General features: G+C 54.2%; 1 protein-coding gene across 5 annotated transcripts in view; it reads right to left on the reverse strand.

Annotated features, from left to right (window-relative positions):
- Nucleotides 1-299: 299 nt before the first annotated feature.
- LOC137571110 (uridine-cytidine kinase-like 1) overlaps nt 300-20,465 on the reverse strand; it is a 190,396-nt gene continuing 170,230 nt past the window's right edge. For all 5 annotated transcript variants that reach the window (XM_068279810.1, XM_068279809.1, XM_068279808.1 and 2 more), the window contains exons 12-15: nt 11,209-11,331; nt 10,383-10,490; nt 9,652-9,808; nt 300-470 (exon numbers count right to left, since the gene is read on the reverse strand). In XM_068279810.1, the coding sequence (XP_068135911.1) occupies nt 391-470; nt 9,652-9,808; nt 10,383-10,490; nt 11,209-11,331 (468 nt within the window). In that variant the 3' untranslated portion in view covers nt 300-390. The remainder of the gene's footprint in view (nt 471-9,651; nt 9,809-10,382; nt 10,491-11,208; nt 11,332-20,465) is intronic.

Consider the following 20,465-nt stretch of genomic DNA (forward strand, 5'->3'; position numbering starts at 1 on the left):
GAGTCTGGGAGGCGGACAGTCTGGGGGGGGTGGACAGTTTGGGGGAGGAGAGTCTGGGGGCGGACAGTCTGGGGGGTGGACAGTCTGGGAGGTCAGAAGGGCGGACAGTCTGGGAGGTGGACAGTCTGGGGGGCGGACAGTCTGGGGGGCGGACAGTCTGGGAGGCGGACAGTCTGGGAGGCGGACAGTCTGGGAGGCGGACAGTCTGGGGGGCGGACAGTCTGGGGGGCGGACAGTCGGGGAGGCGGACAGTTTGGGGGAGGAAAGTCCTGCAGCACGAGGTCGGAGTTCTACCACTGCTGATTCCACACCTTGTTCCAGCTTCAAGATTCTCCAGGACAAGAAAAGCCAAGTAATAAATAAGTAGGGCAATGAGGAGATTCTGGGGGTTCAACAATCCATCTCACAATCCTCAGTTTCAAACCAATCAGATGGAGCATCTGTGCCAAAGAAGCGGTCCCCAAAATTGCCTGCAGAGAAAACATACAAGATTGTCACCCGATGATCAACAACACGCATAGAACAGGCCCCGCCCACAGCAGTGTGACAGAATATCCAGGGAGTGTACCCCTCCCCCAGCAGGGTAACCATGCTCCTCCTGCTAAGGGAGGAGCAGGTGCTGAGGGGAGTGGTCAATTCATCCAAATGATATAGTGTAAACTCCTCATCCTATCATACAAACATCAAATCAAGTTGTCACCTCCTTACAAGGCCAGGCCCCTCCCCCTAGTGACTCCACCCCACTACCCTCTAGATCGTAAGCTCACATATCCAGGCTCCTCCCCCTAGTGTCTCCACTCCATTACTCTCTAGATTATAAGATCACAAGAGCAGGCTCCTCCTCCCACTAGTGTCTCCTGCCCACCACCCTCTACATACGATTAACCCTCTGCAGTCCAAACACGCTAACTGCTGGAACTCTAGTAGAGATAAAAATCAACTAGGTAGCAAAAATGCAGTGATTTTGTACTGGACTAATTCACCGGCGCAGAGGTTCTCTCCATTGTAGTCAGGCTGCAGCTCTCCTGCATGTGTTCCCTGCATTGTGGTCAGGCTGCAGCTCTCCTGCACGTGTTCCCTGCATTGTGGTCAGGCTGCAGCTCTCCTGCATGTGTTCCCTCCATTGTGGTCAGGCTGCAGCTCTCCTGCATGTGTTCCCTGCATTGTGGTCAGGCTGCAGCTCTCCTGCATATGTCCCTCCATTGTGGTCAGGCTGCAGCTCTCCTGCATGTGTTCCCTCCATTGTGGTCAGGCTGCAGCTCTCCTGCATGTGTTCCCTGCATTGTGGTCAGGCTGCAGCTCTCCTGCATGTGTTCCCTCCATTGTGGTCAGGCTGCAGCTCTCCTGCATGTGTTCCCTGCATTGTGGTCAGGCTGCAGCTCTCCTGCATATGTCCCTCCATTGTGGTCAGGCTGCAGCTCTCCTGCATGTGTTCCCTCCATTGTGGTCAGGCTGCAGCTCTCCTGCATGTGTTCCTGCATTGTGGTCAGGCTGCAGCTCTCCTGCATGTGTCCCCTCCATTGTGGTCAGGCTGCAGCTCTCCTGCATGTGTTCCTGCACTGTGGTCAGGCTGAAGCTCTCCTGCATGTGTCCCCTCCATTGTGGTCAGGCTGCAGCTCTCCTGCATGTGTTCCTGCATTGTGGTCAGGCTGCAGCTCTCCTGCATGTGTTCCCTCCATTGTGGTCAGGCTGCAGCTCTCCTGCACGTGTCCCCTCCATTGCGGTCAGGCTGCAGCTCTCCTGCACGTGTTCCCTCCATTGCGGTCAGGCTGCAGCTCTCCTGCACGTGTTCCCTCCATTGTGGTCAGGCTGCAGCTCTCCTGCACGTGTTCCCTCCATTGTGGTCAGGCTGCAGCTCTCCTGCACGTGTTCCCTCCATTGTGGTCAGGCTGCAGCTCTCCTGCACGTGTTCCCTCCATTGTGGTCAGGCTGCAGCTCTCCTGCACGTGTTCCCTGCATTGTGGTCAGGCTGCAGCTCTCCTGCATGTGTTCCCTCCATTGTGGTCAGGCTCCAGCTCTCCTGCATGTGTTCCCTCCATTGTGGCCAGGCTGCAGCTCTCCTGCATGTGTTCCCTCCATTGTGGTCGGGCTGCAGCTCCCCTGCATGTGTTCCCTCCATTGTGGTCAGGCTGCAGCTCTCCTGCACGTGTTCCCTCCATTGTGGTCAGGCTGCAGCTCTCCTGCACGTGTTCCCTCCATTGTGGTCAGGCTGCAGCTCTCCTGCACGTGTTCCCTCCATTGTGGTCAGGCTGCAGCTCTCCTGCACGTGTTCCCTCCATTGTGGTCAGGCTGCAGCTCTCCTGCACGTGTTCCCTGCATTGTGGTCAGGCTCCAGCTCTCCTGCACGTGTTCCCTCCATTGTGGTCAGGCTCCAGCTCTCCTGCACGTGTTCCCTCCATTGTGGTCAGGCTGCAGCTCTCCTGCACGTGTTCCCTCCATTGTGGTCAGGCTGCAGCTCTCCTGCATGTGTTCCCTGCATTGTGGTCAGGCTGCAGCTCTCCTGCATGTGTTCCCTCCATTGTGGTCAGGCTGCAGCTCTCCTGCATGTGTTCCCTGCATTGTGGTCAGGCTGCAGCTCTCCTGCATGTGTTCCCTGCATTGTGGTCAGGCTGCAGCTCTCCTGCATGTGTTCCCTGCATTGTGGTCAGGCTGCAGCTCTCCTGCATGTGTTCCCTCCATTGTGGTCAGGCTGCAGCTCTCCTGCATGTGTTCCCTCCATTGTGGTAAGGCTGCAGCTCTCCTGCATGTGTTCCCTCCATTGTGGTCAGGCTGCAGCTCTCCTGCATGTGTTCCCTGCATTGTGGTCAGGCTGCAGCTCTCCTGCATGTGCTCCCTGCATTGTGGTCAGGCTGCAGCTCTCCTGCATGTTTTCCCTGCATTGTGGTCAGGCTGCAGCTCTCCTGCATGTGTTCCCTGCATTGTGGTCAGGCTGCAGCTCTCCTGCATGTTTTCCCTGCATTGTGGTCAGGCTGCAGCTCTCCTGCATGTGTTCCCTGCATTGTGGTCAGGCTGCAGCTCTCCTGCATGTGTTTCTGCATTGTGGTCAGGCTGCAGCTCTCCTGCATGTGTTCCTGCATTGTGGTCAGGCTGCAGCTCTCCTGCATGTGTTCCTGCATTGTGGTCAGGCTGCAGCTCTCCTGCATGTGCTCCCACCATTGTGGTCAGGCTGCAGCTCTCCTGCATGTGCTCCCTGCATTGTGGTCAGGCTGCAGCTCTCCTGCATGTGTTCCCTGCATTGTGGTCAGGCTGCAGCTCTCCTGCATGTGTTCCCTGCATTGTGGTCAGGCTGCAGCTCTCCTGCATGTGTTCCCTGCATTGTGGTCAGGCTGCAGCTCTCCTGCATGTTTTCCCTGCATTGTGGTCAGGCTGCAGCTCTCCTGCATGTGTTCCCTGCATTGTGGTCAGGCTGCAGCTCTCCTGCATGTGCTCCCTGCATTGTGGTCAGTCTGCAGCTCTCCTGCTTGTGCTACCTGCATTGTGGTCAGTCTGCAGCTCTCCTGCTTGTGTTCCCCCCAAGGTGGAGGATCAGATATCAGACAATGCGATACTGTGTCTCTTCTGAGGACAGAGAGTTCTAGCATGGATCAGAGATCAGACAGTGCGGTAGTGTCTCTCCTGAGGACAGAGAGCTCTAGCATGGATCAGAGATCAGACAATCCGGTAGTGTGTCTCTTCTGAGGACAGAGAGGTCTAGCATGGATCAGAGATCAGACAATGCGATAGTGTGTCTCTACTGAGGACAGAGAGGTCTAGCATGGATCAGAGATCAGACAATGCCGTAGTGTGTCTCTTCTGAGGACAGAGAGGTCTAGCATGGATCAGAGATCAGACAATGCGGTAGTGTGTCTCTTCTGAGGACAGAGAGGTCTAGCATGGATCAGAGATCAGACAATGCGGTAGTGTGTCTCTTCTGAGGACAGAGAGGTCTAGCATGGATCAGAGATCAGACAATGCGGTAGTGTGTCTCTTCTGAGGACAGAGAGTTCTAGCATGGATCAGAGATCAGACAATGCGGTTGTGTGTCTCTTCTGAGGACAGAGAGTTCTAGCATGGATCAGAGATCAGATAATGCGGTAGTGTGTGTCTTCTGAGGACAGAGAATTCTAGCATGGATCAGACAATGCTGTAGTGTGTCTCTTCTGAGGACAGAGAGTTCTAGCATGGATCAGAGATCAGACAATGCGGTTGTGTGTCTCTTCTGAGGACAGAGAGGTCTAGCATGGATCAGAGATCAGACAATGCGGTGGTGTCTCTCCTGAGGACAGAGAGCTCTAGCACGGATCAGAGATCAGACATTGTGGTAGTGTCTCTTCTGAGGACAGAGCGCTCTAGCATGGATCAGACAATGCAGTAGCGTGTCTCTTCTGATGACAGAGAGTTCTAGCATGGATCAGAGATCAGACAGGGCGGTAGTGTGTCTCTTCTGAGGACAGAGAGTTCTAGCATGGATCAGAGATCAGACAATGCGGTAGTGTGTCTCTCCTGAGGAGTGAGGACAGAGAGTTCTAGCATGGATCAGAGATCGGACAATGTGGTAGTGTGTCTCTTCTGAGGATAGAGAGTTCTAACATGGATCAGAGATCGGACAATGCGGTTGTGTGTCTCTTCTGAGGACAGAGAGTTCTAGCATGGATCAGAGATCAGACAATGTGGTAGTGTCTCTTCTGAGGATAGAGAGCTCTAGCATGGATCAGAGATCAGACAATGCGGTAGTGTGTCTCTTCTGAGGACAGAGAGCTCTAGCCTGGATCAGAGATCAGACAATGCGGTAGTGTCTCTTCTGAGGACAGAGAGGTCTAGCATGGATCAGTTATCAGACAATGCGTTTGTGTGTCTCTTCTGAGGACAGAGAGGTCTAGCATGGATCAGAGATCAGACAATGCGGTAGTGTGTCTCTTCTGAGGACAGAGAGCTCTAGCCTGGATCAGAGATCAGACAATGCGGTAGTGTCTCTTCTGAGGACAGAGAGTTCTAGCATGGATCAGAGATCAGACAGTGCGGTAGTGTGTCTTCTGAGGACAGAGAGTTCTAGCATGGATCAGAGATCAGACAATGCAGTAGTGTGTCTCTTCTGAGGACAGAGAGTTCTAGCATGGATCAGAGATCAGACAGTGCGGTAGTGTCTCTCTTCTGAGGACAGAGAGTTCTGGCATGGATCAGAGATCAGACAATGTGGTAGTGTCTCTTCTGAGGATAGAGAGCTCTAGCATGGATCAGAGATCAGACAATGCGGTAGTGTGTCTCTTCTGAGGACAGAGAGCTCTAGCCTGGATCAGAGATCAGACAATGCGGTAGTGTCTCTTCTGAGGACAGAGAGTTCTGGCATGGATCAGAGATCAGACAATGCGGTAGTGTGTCTCTCCTGAGGACAGAGAGCTCTAGCATGGATCAGTTATCAGACAATGCGGTAGTGTGTCTCTTCTGAGGACAGAGAGTTCTGGCATGGATCAGAGATCAGACAATGCGGTAGTGTGTCTCTTCTGAGGACAGAGAGGTCTAGCATGGATCAGAGATCAGACAATGCGGTAGTGTGTCTCTCCTGAGGACAGAGAGGTCTAGCATGGATCAGAGATCAGACAATGCGGTAGTGTGTCTCTTCTGAGGACAGAGAGTTCTAGCATGGATCAGAGATCAGACAATGCGGTAGTGTGTCTCTTCTGAGGACAGAGAGCTCTAGCATGGATCAGAGATCAGACAATGCGGTAGTGTGTCTCTTCTGAGGACAGAGAGGTCTAGCATGGACCAGAGATCAGACAATGCGGTAGTGTGTCTCTCCTGAGGACAGAGAGGTCTAGCATGGATCAGAGATCAGACAATGCGGTAGTGTGTCTCTTCTGAGGACAGAGAGCTCTAGCATGGATCAGAGATCAGACAATGCGGTAGTGTGTCTCTTCTGAGGACAGAGAGGTCTAGCATGGACCAGAGATCAGACAATGCGGTAGTGTGTCTCTCCTGAGGACAGAGAGGTCTAGCATGGATCAGAGATCAGACAATGCGGTAGTGTGTCTCTCCTGAGGACAGAGAGGTCTAGCATGGATCAGAGATCAGACAATGCGGTAGTGTGTCTCTTCTGAGGACAGAGAGCTCTAGCATGGATCAGAGATCAGACAATGTGGTAGTGTGTCTCTTCTGAGCACAGAGAGGTCTAGCATGGATCAGAGATCAGACAATGCAGTAGTGTGTCTCTTCTGAGGACAGAGAGTTCTAGCATGGCTCAGAGATCAGACAATGCGGTAGTGTCTCTTCTGAGGACAGAGAGTTCCAGCATGGATCAGAGATCAGACAATGCAGTAGTGTGTCTCTTCTGAGGACAGAGAGTTCTAGCATGGCTCAGAGATCAGACAATGCGGTAGTGTCTCTTCTGAGGACAGAGAGTTCCAGCATGGATCAGAGATCAGACAATGCAGTAGTGTGTCTCTTCTGAGGACAGAGAGGTCTAGCATGGCTCAGAGATCAGACAATGCGGTAGTGTCTCTTCTGAGGACAGAGAGTTCCAGCATGGCTCAGAGATCAGACAATGCGGTAGTGTCTCTTCTGAGGACAGAGAGTTCCAGCATGGATCAGAGATCAGACAATGCGGTAGTGTCTCTTCTGAGGACAGAGAGCTCTAGCATGGATCAGAGATCAGACAATGCGGTAGTGTCTCTTCTGAGGACAGAGAGTTCTAGCATGGATCAGAGATCAGACAATGCGGTAGTGTCTCTTCTGAGGACAGAGAGTTCCAGCATAGATCAGAATAATCCGGTAGCAAGGTCAAAACTGGCACCATTAAATCAATCGTTTTTATTATATAAACTATACACAAAAATATACATTAAAACTGCCAAACAAATATATCGAGTAGATGAACAGAGGATTGGTTGAATTGAAATACAGAGAAGAGAGAACCATAAAGAATGTCTGAAAGTTCAAAATACCGTGTTGGGCCGAGTCCAATAAGTGATAAAGTCTTTGTGCTGAATAATACAAGGTATTGCAGTTTGGCCGGTGTCAGTAGATGGAATACAACAACAGATGATGGGCAAGGACCCCGGACTGAGTGGGTTGTTGGATTGTACTCCCCTCTGCAGCTGGGAGGAGCTATGACCAGCACAGTCCAGCCCTGCTGCTATTGGAGGTCAGGGTAGCCCCATCCAGGGACAGAGATCTGGCAGAATACGTGGTACCCAGATCTCTCCATGCCCACAGGTCCTATCAGTAAACAGATTGCCTATCTGCATTCAGTAAGGCGTTGTGGATCCACACATATGAAACATGAGGATTAAACTGCAAAGTACGCCTGAGAACTTGTATTTCTTTGCAGCTATATGTACGATTTGCCTGGGAACTTCCCAGCATATGAGTCAAACTGACCTTACTAATTCTGAGTTATAGTGCCTAGAAAAGCATGAAAAATGAAACAAATATGAATTATGAGTGTTCCTCTGGGTTTGCTCACAGAGAAGGATCTCTTTTAAGCTCTGGTAGAAGATGAGAGGGGTGAATGTTGCAGCCTGTCTGTCTGCTTCAGAGTTGGGTTTACCAGTTTTGTCAGCAGCGAGCTGATAAGAGCCGAGTTAATGATCTCTGTCCTGGCTGTGAGACAGCTGGCAGTTTAACTCTTTGCTGCTGACAGTGTGTATGACCTGTGATATGAAATATAGCGAAGGCGACACGCTGGTGTAGGGAGAGCGGGGATCCTTTATAAGGAGGGAACCTCAATGCTGGTGAAATGGTCCAGTAGAAAGTAATGGCTAAGATCACCCTGCATGCAGAACACAAAGCCTGCGCCCCCCCCCCCCCCCCCCCCCGCACAACATCTGCCCCTCTCTCTGCTGGTGACACAGACAGGGTACACTGACTCACCGATGCCTGGGATGTACAGAGTCTGCCCCCCCATACACGACATCTGCCCCTCCCCCCCATACATGACATCTGCCCTCTCTCTGCAGGTGACACAGACAGGGTACACTGACTCACCGATGCCTGGGATGTACAGAGTCTGCCCCCCCCCCATACACGACATCTGCTCCTCCCCCCCATACATGACATCTGCCCAGAGCCGAATTAAGGCTAAATGGGGCCCTAAGCAAAGTAACTGATTTGGGCCCCCCATCATGTTGTAATAGAATCAGAAGATGCAGCTGCACAGCAACATGCCACACACACCGGGGCAGCCGAGCTACTGGTTGCTATGGGCAACAGCCCGCTTTCCTCTGTGGGTGCACAATGCAGGGAATAGCAGCGGCAAAATGCAGAGTGAGAGATGAATGGCTGGGACATTTGCACTCAGTGGCTGGGGCACCCCTGTGAAGAGGGCGCCAGATATCACAGCAGCAGCACGTTCCCCCTGCATCTCCAGCCTGGCAATAGCAGAAAGCTCTGGACACCACCAAACCGGAAGCCGTTCCCCAGACAGAATTACATAACCACCCCCACCACCGATCAACCGATTTCCTCCCAAACTAGACAGCCACCATGCAGCCTCCATCCCAGTGAATACGATAGTCCAGCAGAGAAGGCAGCCGCAGCGGGGGAGAATGACAGCACCAGATGACTCACATTCACCTATTGCGATCCAAGCAGTAGAGGTCCCGTCATCCGGAGCCCATCTGTCTCCTCTAGAGTGCTGTCGCTCTGTTACTACTACTATTACTACTTCCTGTCTGATCTGAGAAATCAGGAAGTTCAGAGCGAGCGGCTGCACTGTAGAAGAGACAGATGGGTTTCAGATGACGGGATCTCTATTGCTTGGATCATGGATAGGTGAGTGAGCGTTTGCCATCTGCTGCTATCATTCTTGCTGCAGCTGTGGTTCTCTGTGGGAAGGGAGGGTGGAGTGGGCAGCGGCAGAGCGCGCAGTAGCAAAAGGGGGACCTAGGAGGAGAGCCTGGCTCTGAAGACAATCAGCAGCGCACGGCATCATTTGACAAGACAAGACAAATAACATTTATATCGCGCTTTTCTCCTGGCGGACTCAAAGCACCAGAGCTGCAGCCACTAGGACGCACCCTATAGGCAGTAGCAGTGTTAGAGAGACTTGCCTAAGGTCTCCTACTGAATAGGTGCTGGCTTACTGAACAGGCAGAGCCGAGATTTGAACCTTGGTCTCCTGTGTCAGAGGCAGAGCCCTTAAAGGGACTCCAAGCAGTGCCTGTGGGTATGCCTTTAAGCATTCCCACAACTAATTAATTACATCCTCACACCTACCAGCATGATGTTTGTAATTATATCCCCCTGGGTTCCTTATATGTCATTGCATTGTGCTGATGAATCGAGCTGTCTACTTTGGAGAAAAGTCTCCCTGTGTAATACAATGTAACTATGGAAAGATGCATATCATTTTGAAGCTCTCTTTCTCCTCTTTCTGCATGGGATGTACAGAGTCTGCCACCCCCCCCCCCATACATGACATCTGCCCCTGTCCCCATACATGACATCTGTCCCTCTCCCTGCAGGTGACACAGACAGGGTACACTGACTCACCGATGCCTGGGATGTACAGAGTCTGCCCCTCCCCCCATACATGACATCTGCCCCTCTCTGCAGGTGACACAGACAGGGTACACTGACTCACCAATGCCTGGGATGTACAGAGTCTGCCCCTCCCCCCCCATACACGACATCTGCCCCTCTCACTGCAGGTGACACAGACAGGGTACACTAACTCACCGATGCCTGGGATGATATGGAAGTGCTTGTTGACCCGCTTGTCCACGGCAGTGCTGATGATTCTGACCCGAGGGAAGGCGTAGGCCACGGAATGTACGCCCATCTCTGCCATCAGCAGGGAAAGCAAGAAGATCTTCTCCTCCTGAACATCATGGTCCTGCCGAGATGAGAGACGTGACTAACAAGGGTCACCCCAACCCTGACACCTCCTCCCCCACCACTAGGAATACGGGTCACCCCAACCCTGACACCTCCTTCTCCACCACTAGGAATACAGGTCACCCCAACCCTGACACCTCCTCCCCCACCACTAGGAATACGGGTCACCCCAACCCTGACACCTCCTTCTCCACCACTAGGAATACGGGTCACCCCAACCCTGACACCTCCTCCCCCACCACTAGGAATACGGGTCACCCCAACCCTGACACCTCCTCCCCCACCACTAGGAATACGGGTCACCCCAACCCTGACACCTCCTCCCCCACCACTAGGAATACGGGTCACCCCAACCCTGACACCTCCTTCTCCACCACTAGGAATACGGGTCACCCCAACCCTGACACCTCCTCCCCCACCACTAGGAATACGGGTCACCCCAACCCTGACACCTCCTCCCCCACCACTAGGAATACGGATCACCCCAACCCTGACACCTCCTCCCCCACCACTAGGAATACAGGTCAATGCGACTTCAACAGTCTCCCAACAGCCGGCCACGTGTTTCTTACCAGGAGGACCCGAATGGCCATCATAGCAGCGGCCCCTGTGGACACCGTACTGTCCATCAGGATGACGTAGTCCTCACCAATCTCCTTAGGTAAACGCAGGTAATGGAGCTGCAGAGAGATACAAGAGAGCGTTGAGCCATCGGGGGGGGAGAGAGATGGGGGGTGCACAGAGGGAGAGTGAAGATAGAGAAATCCAAATGAAGGGTAGCAAAGCAGAGTGTAGACAAGAGGAAAAAGAAAAGAAAGGATAGTGGCAGGGAAAGGGGGGGTGGGGTTGTGGAGAGATAGAGAGATATAAGACACACAGTAAGGAGGAGGGAGGAGACAAGGAGATGGATGGGTGGGAGGGGTGGGAGTACGAGAAAGAAAGAGAAGATGGGGGGGGGGGCAGGGAGATAAGAAAGGTGGGAGGAGGAGAAAGAGAGAGAAGATAGGGAGGAGACAGGGAGATAAGAGAGGTGGGAGGAGGAGAAAGAGAGGAAAGATAGGGAGGAGAAAGGGAGATGAGAGAGGTGGGAGGAGGAGAAAGAGAGAGAAGATAGGGAGGAGGCAGGGAGATAAGAGAGGTGGGAGGAGGAGAAAGAGAGGAAAGATAGGGAGGAGACAGGGAGATAAGAGAGGTGGGAGGAGGAGAAAGAGAGGAAAGATAGGGAGGAGACAGGGAGATGAGAGAGGTGGGAGGAGGAGAAAGAGAGGAAAGATAGAAGGAAGAGGACAAGGAGATAAGAGAGGTGGGCGTACGAAAAAGAGAGAGACGATAGGGAGGAAGGGGGGAGAAGAGACAAGGAGATAAGATTGGCAGACTCGGCCTGCTGGCTCCACCCACCTCAGGCTCTCCAGTGTTGTGATTGGTTTGGATGAGGATCTTGCCCAGTCGAATGTCCTTGCAGACGGCTGTCAGCGCCTGTTCCATGGTCTCCCCGGCCCGCAGGATGGACACGCCTGTAATCTGCAGGATGACATCATCACGTGTTATCTGACACTATGCATGTGCAGACATAAAAGAGCACCACCTAGTGGTAATGTCAGTCCATCACCACACTGTCACCTCTACAGGAAAACTCAAGCCACGGTCTCAGGAAGGGATGTATGGAAAAGCATAGCACAGTACCGCCCAAGCACAGTACAGCCCAAGCACAGTACAGCCCAAGCACAGTACAGCCCAAGCACAGTACCGCCCAAGCAAAGTACAGCCCAAGCACAGTACAGCCCAAGCAAAGTACCGCCCAAGCAAAGTACAGCCCAAGCAAAGTACAGCCCAAGCAAAGTACAGCCCAAGCAAAGTACAGCCCAAGCAAAGTACAGCCCAAGCACAGTACAGCCCAAGCACAGTACAGCCCAAGCACAGTACAGCCCAAGCACAGTACCGCCCAAGCACAGTACAGCCCAAGCACAGTACCGCCCAAGCACAGTACCGCCCAAGCAAAGTACAGCCCAAGCAAAGTACAGCCCAAGCACAGTACAGCCCAAGCAAAGTACCGCCCAAGCAAAGTACAGCCCAAGCACAGTACCGCCCAAGCACAGTACAGCCCAAGCACAGTACAGCCCAAGCAAAGTACCGCCCAAGCACAGTACAGCCCAAGCACAGTACAGCCCAAGCACAGTACAGCCCAAGCAAAGTACAGCCCAAGCAAAGTACAGCCCAAGCACAGTACAGCCCAAGCACAGTACAGCCCAAGCACAGTACCGCCCAAGCACAGTACAGCCCAAGCACAGTACCGCCCAAGCACAGTACCGCCCAAGCAAAGTACAGCCCAAGCAAAGTACAGCCCAAGCACAGTACAGCCCAAGCACAGTACCGCCCAAGCAAAGTACAGCCCAAGCACAGTACCGCCCAAGCACAGTACAGCCCAAGCAAAGTACCGCCCAAGCACAGTACAGCCCAAGCACAGTACCGCCCAAGCACAGTACCGCCCAAGCAAAGTACCGCCCAAGCAAAGTACAGCCCAAGCAAAGTACAGCCCAAGCACAGTACAGCCCAAGCACAGTACCGCCCAAGCACAGTACCGCCCAAGCACAGTACAGCCCAAGCACAGTACCGCCCAAGCACAGTACCGCCCAAGCACAGTACCGCCCAAGCACAGTACCGCCCAAGCACAGTACCGCCCAAGCACAGTACAGCCCAAGCACAGTACCGCCCAAGCACAGTACAGCCCAAGCACAGTACCGCCCAAGCACAGTACAGCCCAAGCACAGTACAGCCCAAGCAAAGTACCGCCCAAGCACAGTACAGCCCAAGCAAAGTACAGCCCAAGCAAAGTACAGCCCAAGCAAAGTACAGCCCAAGCACAGTACAGCCCAAGCACAGTACAGCCCAAGCACAGTACCGCCCAAGCACAGTACAGCCCAAGCACAGTACCGCCCAAGCACAGTACCGCCCAAGCAAAGTACAGCCCAAGCAAAGTACAGCCCAAGCACAGTACAGCCCAAGCAAAGTACCGCCCAAGCAAAGTACAGCCCAAGCACAGTACCGCCCAAGCACAGTACAGCCCAAGCAAAGTACCGCCCAAGCACAGTACAGCCCAAGCACAGTACCGCCCAAGCACAGTACCGCCCAAGCAAAGTACCGCCCAAGCAAAGTACAGCCCAAGCACAGTACAGCCCAAGCAAAGTACAGCCCAAGCACAGTACAGCCCAAGCACAGTACAGCCCAAGCACAGTACAGCCCAAGCACAGTACAGCCCAAGCACAGTACCGCCCAAGCACAGTACAGCCCAAGCACAGTACCGCCCAAGCACAGTACCGCCCAAGCACAGTACCGCCCAAGCACAGTACCGCCCAAGCACAGTACCGCCCAAGCACAGTACCGCCCAAGCACAGTACCGCCCAAGCACAGTACAGCCCAAGCACAGTACAGCCCAAGCACAGTACCGCACAAGCACAGTACCGCCCAAGCACAGTACAGCCCAAGCAAAGTACCGCCCAAGCACAGTACCGCCCAAGCACAGTACCGCCCAAGCACAGTACCGCCCAAGCACAGTACCGCCCAAGCACAGTACCGCCCAAGCACAGTACAGCCCAAGCACAGTACCGCCCAAGCACAGTACCGCCCAAGCACAGTACCGTCCAAGCACAGTACAGCCCAAGCACAGTACAGCCCAAGCACAGTACCGCCCAAGCACAGTACCGCCCAAGCACAGTACCGCCCAAGCACAGTACCGCCCAAGCACAGTACAGCCCAAGCACAGTACAGCCCAAGCACAGTACCGCCCAAGCACAGTACCGCCCAAGCACAGTACAGCCCAAGCACAGTACAGCCCAAGCACAGTACAGCCCAAGCACAGTACCGCCCAAGCACAGTACAGCCCAAGCACAGTACAGCCCAAGCAAAGTACAGCCCAAGCACAGTACCGCCCAAGCACAGTACCGCCCAAGCACAGTACCGCCCAAGCACAGTACCGCCCAAGCAAAGTACCGCCCAAGCACAGTACCGCCCAAGCAAAGTACCGCCCAAGCACAGTACCGCCCAAGCACAGTACCGCCCAAGCACAGTACCGCCCAAGCACAGTACAGCCCAAGCACAGTACAGCCCAAGCACAGTACCGCCCAAGCACAGTACCGCCCAAGCACAGTACAGCCCAAGCACAGTACCGCCCAAGCACAGTACAGCCCAAGCACAGTACAGCCCAAGCACAGTACCGCCCAAGCACAGTACCGCCCAAGCACAGTACCGCCCAAGCACAGTACAGCCCAAGCACAGTACCGCCCAAGCACAGTACCGCCCAAGCACAGTACAGCCCAAGCACAGTACAGCCCAAGCACAGTACAGCCCAAGCACAGTACCGCCCAAGCACAGTACAGCCCAAGCACAGTACAGCCCAAGCACAGTACAGCCCAAGCACAGTACAGCCCAAGCACAGTACAGCCCAAGCACAGTACCGCCCAAGCACAGTACCGCCCAAGCACAGTACCGCCCAAGCAAAGTACAGCCCAAGCAAAGTACCGCCCAAGCACAGTACCGCCCAAGCACAGTACCGCCCAAGCAAAGTACCGCCCAAGCACAGTACCGCCCAAGCACAGTACCGCCCAAGCACAGTACCGCCCAAGCAAAGTACAGCCCAAGCACAGTACAGCCCAAGCACAGTACCGCCCAAGCACAGTACCGCCCAAGCACAGTACAGCCCAAGCACAGTACAGCCCAAGCACAGTACCGCCCAAGCACAGTACAGCCCAAGCACAGTACAGCCCAAGCACAGTACAGCCCAAGCACAGTACAGCCCAAGCACAGTACAGCCCAAGCACAGTACAGCCCAAGCACAGTACAGCCCAAGCACAGTACAGCCCAAGCACAGTACAGCCCAAGCAAAGTACAGCCCAAGCACAGTACCGCCCAAGCACAGTACCGCCCAAGCACAGTACAGCCCAAGCAAAGTACCGCCCAAGCACAGTACCGCCCAAGCACAGTACAGCCCAAGCACAGTACAGCCCAAGCACAGTACAGCCCAAGCACAGTACAGCCCAAGCAAAGTACCGCCCAAGCACAGTACCGCCCAAGCACAGTACCGCCCAAGCACAGTACAGCCCACGCACAGTACCGCCCGTGCACAGTACCGCCCGTGCACAGTACAGCCCAAGCACAGTACCGCCCAAGCACAGTACCGCCCAAGCACAGTACAGCCCAAGCAAAGTACAGCCCAAGCACAGTACCGCCCAAGCACAGTACCGCCCAAGCACAGTACAGCCCAAGCAAAGTACCGCCCACGCACAGTACCGCCCAAGCACAGTACTGCCCAAGCACAGTACAGCCCAAGCAAAGTACCGCCCAAGCACAGTACCGCCCAAGCACAGTACAGCCCAAGCAAAGTACCGCCCAAGCACAGTACCGCCCAAGCACAGTACCGCCCAAGCAAAGTACAGCCCAAGCACAGTACCGCCCAAGCACAGTACAGCCCAAGCACAGTACAGCCCAAGCAAAGTACCGCCCAAGCACAGTACAGCCCAAACACAGTACAGCCCAAGCAAAGTACAGCCCAAGCAAAGTACAGCCCAAGCAAAGTACAGCCCAAGCACAGTACAGCCCAAGCACAGTACAGCCCAAGCACAGTACCGCCCAAGCACAGTACAGCCCAAGCACAGTACCGCCCAAGCACAGTACCGCCCAAGCAAAGTACAGCCCAAGCAAAGTACAGCCCAAGCACAGTACAGCCCAAGCAAAGTACCGCCCAAGCAAAGTACAGCCCAAGCACAGTACCGCCCAAGCACAGTACAGCCCAAGCAAAGTACCGCCCAAGCACAGTACAGCCCAAGCACAGTACCGCCCAAGCACAGTACCGCCCAAGCAAAGTACCGCCCAAGCAAAGTACAGCCCAAGCACAGTACAGCCCAAGCAAAGTACAGCCCAAGCACAGTACAGCCCAAGCACAGTACAGCCCAAGCACAGTACAGCCCAAGCACAGTACCGCCCAAGCACAGTACAGCCCAAGCACAGTACCGCCCAAGCACAGTACCGCCCAAGCACAGTACCGCCCAAGCACAGTACCGCCCAAGCACAGTACCGCCCAAGCACAGTACCGCCCAAGCACAGTACCGCCCAAGCACAGTACCGCCCAAGCACAGTACAGCCCAAGCACAGTACAGCCCAAGCACAGTACCGCACAAGCACAGTACCGCCCAAGCACAGTACAGCCCAAGCAAAGTACCGCCCAAGCACAGTACCGCCCAAGCACAGTACCGCCCAAGCACAGTACCGCCCAAGCACAGTACCGCCCAAGCACAGTACCGCCCAAGCACAGTACCGCCCAAGCACAGTACAGCCCAAGCACAGTACCGCCCAAGCACAGTACCGCCCAAGCACAGTACCGTCCAAGCACAGTACAGCCCAAGCACAGTACAGCCCAAGCACAGTACCGCCCAAGCACAGTACCGCCCAAGCACAGTACCGCCCAAGCACAGTACAGCCCAAGCACAGTACAGCCCAAGCACAGTACCGCCCAAGCACAGTACAGCCCAAGCACAGTACAGCCCAAGCACAGTACAGCCCAAGCACAGTACCGCCCAAGCACAGTACAGCCCAAGCACAGTACAGCCCAAGCAAAGTACAGCCCAAGCACAGTACCGCCCAAGCACAGTACCGCCCAAGCACAGTACCGCCCAAGCACAGTACCGCCCAAGCAAAGTACCGCCCAAGCAAAGTACCGCCCAAGCACAGTGCCGCCCAAGCACAGTGCCGCCCAAGCAAAGTACCGCCCAAGCACAGTACCGCCCAAGCACAGTACCGCCCAAGCACAGTACCGCCCAAGCACAGTACAGCCCAAGCACAGTACAGCCCAAGCACAGTACCGCCCAAGCACAGTACCGCCCAAGCACAGTACAGCCCAAGCACAGTACCGCCCAAGCACAGTACAGCCCAAGCACAGTACAGCCCAAGCACAGTACCGCCCAAGCACAGTACCGCCCAAGCACAGTACCGCCCAAGCACAGTACAGCCCAAGCACAGTACCGCCCAAGCACAGTACCGCCCAAGCACAGTACAGCCCAAGCACAGTACAGCCCAAGCACAGTACAGCCCAAGCACAGTACCGCCCAAGCACAGTACAGCCCAAGCACAGTACAGCCCAAGCACAGTACAGCCCAAGCACAGTACCGCCCAAGCACAGTACCGCCCAAGCACAGTACCGCCCAAGCAAAGTACAGCCCAAGCAAAGTACCGCCCAAGCACAGTACCGCCCAAGCACAGTACCGCCCAAGCAAAGTACCGCCCAAGCACAGTACCGCCCAAGCACAGTACCGCCCAAGCAAAGTACAGCCCAAGCACAGTACAGCCCAAGCACAGTACCGCCCAAGCACAGTACAGCCCAAGCACAGTACAGCCCAAGCACAGTACAGCCCAAGCACAGTACAGCCCAAGCACAGTACAGCCCAAGCACAGTACCGCCCAAGCACAGTACCGCCCAAGCACAGTACCGCCCAAGCACAGTACCGCCCAAGCACAGTACCGCCCAAGCACAGTACCGCCCAAGCACAGTACCGCCCAAGCACAGTACCGCCCAAGCACAGTACAGCCCAAGCACAGTACAGCCCAAGCACAGTACCGCACAAGCACAGTACCGCCCAAGCACAGTACAGCCCAAGCAAAGTACCGCCCAAGCACAGTACCGCCCAAGCACAGTACCGCCCAAGCACAGTACCGCCCAAGCACAGTACCGCCCAAGCACAGTACCGCCCAAGCACAGTACAGCCCAAGCACAGTACCGCCCAAGCACAGTACCGCCCAAGCACAGTACCGTCCAAGCACAGTACAGCCCAAGCACAGTACAGCCCAAGCACAGTACCGCCCAAGCACAGTACCGCCCAAGCACAGTACCGCCCAAGCACAGTACAGCCCAAGCACAGTACAGCCCAAGCACAGTACCGCCCAAGCACAGTACAGCCCAAGCACAGTACAGCCCAAGCACAGTACAGCCCAAGCACAGTACCGCCCAAGCACAGTACAGCCCAAGCACAGTACAGCCCAAGCAAAGTACAGCCCAAGCACAGTACCGCCCAAGCACAGTACCGCCCAAGCACAGTACCGCCCAAGCACAGTACCGCCCAAGCAAAGTACCGCCCAAGCAAAGTACCGCCCAAGCACAGTGCCGCCCAAGCACAGTGCCGCCCAAGCAAAGTACCGCCCAAGCACAGTACCGCCCAAGCACAGTACCGCCCAAGCACAGTACCGCCCAAGCACAGTACAGCCCAAGCACAGTACAGCCCAAGCACAGTACCGCCCAAGCACAGTACCGCCCAAGCACAGTACAGCCCAAGCACAGTACCGCCCAAGCACAGTACAGCCCAAGCACAGTACAGCCCAAGCACAGTACCGCCCAAGCACAGTACCGCCCAAGCACAGTACCGCCCAAGCACAGTACAGCCCAAGCACAGTACCGCCCAAGCACAGTACCGCCCAAGCACAGTACAGCCCAAGCACAGTACAGCCCAAGCACAGTACAGCCCAAGCACAGTACAGCCCAAGCACAGTACAGCCCAAGCACAGTACCGCCCAAGCACAGTACCGCCCAAGCACAGTACCGCCCAAGCAAAGTACAGCCCAAGCAAAGTACCGCCCAAGCACAGTACCGCCCAAGCACAGTACCGCCCAAGCAAAGTACCGCCCAAGCACAGTACCGCCCAAGCACAGTACCGCCCAAGCACAGTACCGCCCAAGCAAAGTACAGCCCAAGCACAGTACAGCCCAAGCACAGTACCGCCCAAGCACAGTACAGCCCAAGCACAGTACAGCCCAAGCACAGTACAGCCCAAGCACAGTACCGCCCAAGCACAGTACAGCCCAAGCACAGTACAGCCCAAGCACAGTACAGCCCAAGCACAGTACAGCCCAAGCACAGTACAGCCCAAGCACAGTACAGCCCAAGCAAAGTACAGCCCAAGCACAGTACCGCCCAAGCACAGTACCGCCCAAGCACAGTACCGCCCAAGCAAAGTACCGCCCAAGCACAGTACCGCCCAAGCACAGTACAGCCCAAGCACAGTACAGCCCAAGCACAGTACAGCCCAAGCACAGTACAGCCCAAGCACAGTACAGCCCAAGCAAAGTACCGCCCAAGCACAGTACCGCCCAAGCACAGTACCGCCCAAGCACAGTACAGCCCACGCACAGTACCGCCCGTGCACAGTACCGCCCGTGCACAGTACAGCCCAAGCACAGTACCGCCCAAGCACAGTACCGCCCAAGCACAGTACAGCCCAAGCAAAGTACAGCCCAAGCACAGTACCGCCCAAGCACAGTACCGCCCAAGCACAGTACAGCCCAAGCAAAGTACCACCCACGCACAGTACCGCCCAAGCACAGTACTGCCCAAGCACAGTACAGCCCAAGCAAAGTACCGCCCAAGCACAGTACCGCCCAAGCACAGTACAGCCCAAGCAAAGTACCGCCCAAGCACAGTACAGCCCAAGCACAGTACCGCCCAAGCACAGTACCGCCCAAGCACAATACAGCCCAAGCACAGTACTGCCCAAGCACAGTACCGCCCAAGCACAGTACCGCCCAAGCACAGTACCGCCCAAGCACAGTACCGCCCAAGCACAGTACCGCCCAAGCACAGTACCGCCCAAGCACAGTACAGCCCAAGCACAGTACCGCCCATGCCACGGCGTGGCCACACTACCACCCATGGCATGTTTCCTAACACTACCACGCATATGTTGCGTTTTCAGATATCGAAAAGTAATTAATCGAGATTTATAGGTTGAATAAAACATAATTAATGTTCTTAAAGAATATAACCTTATAGGATTGTATGGATTATTATAGATATTAGCAAGTGTATCCTGATTTATATTATATATTATCCATGCTTGATCTATTATATGGATTACAAGAAATAGATCTTTTATATTTTTTTTTTATAAGATTTAAAGCTGTATAGTGAAATCCAGAGAAGATGGTTTAGTTAGTGACAGACTGCTGGCAGAAGGTCTACCACATCCATGATAGTCTAAATCTTTGAGTAATTCTTATAAGTTTACCTGACTGACAACTTATGCAGGAATGTTTGTACAGCTTTAAGCTCTAAACCAAGATTATAGCCCAGTGTATTGCAGTTACAAAGTGCAGCAGCTTGGAGATAGAATGAAATGATTTATACTTCATATCTAGAATGCTGTATATATAGCATGTCATATATGCAGAGCTCCACAATCCTGTCCTCAGGGCCCACCAACAGTGCATGTCATATATGCAGAGCTCCACAATCCTGTCCTCAGGGCCCACCAACAGTGCATGTCATATATGCAGAGCTCCACAATCCTGTCCTCAGGGCCCACCAACAGTGCATGTTATGCAGGAAACCACAAACATGCACAGGTGAGGTAATTAGTGTCTCAGCAGAGCTAATGAGCTACCTCTGTGGATTTCCACAAAACATGCACTGTGGGTGGGCCTTGAGGATGGGGTTGGGGAACACTGAATATAGTATTAAGAATAAACATTATGTTTATATTTATATAGTTAAATGGATAATATATGGGGATATATACTTAAATATCATATATCAGCTTATGATCAATCACAACTGTTTTCCACAATGTTTGTTAGGAATATAATCAGTAACTTTATGCCTGTCCACACTCACAGGCAGAGCC

This window comes from Hyperolius riggenbachi, chromosome 4 (assembly GCF_040937935.1).
Source record: "Hyperolius riggenbachi isolate aHypRig1 chromosome 4, aHypRig1.pri, whole genome shotgun sequence".
In the NCBI taxonomy this organism is placed as follows: Eukaryota; Metazoa; Chordata; class Amphibia; order Anura; family Hyperoliidae; genus Hyperolius; species Hyperolius riggenbachi.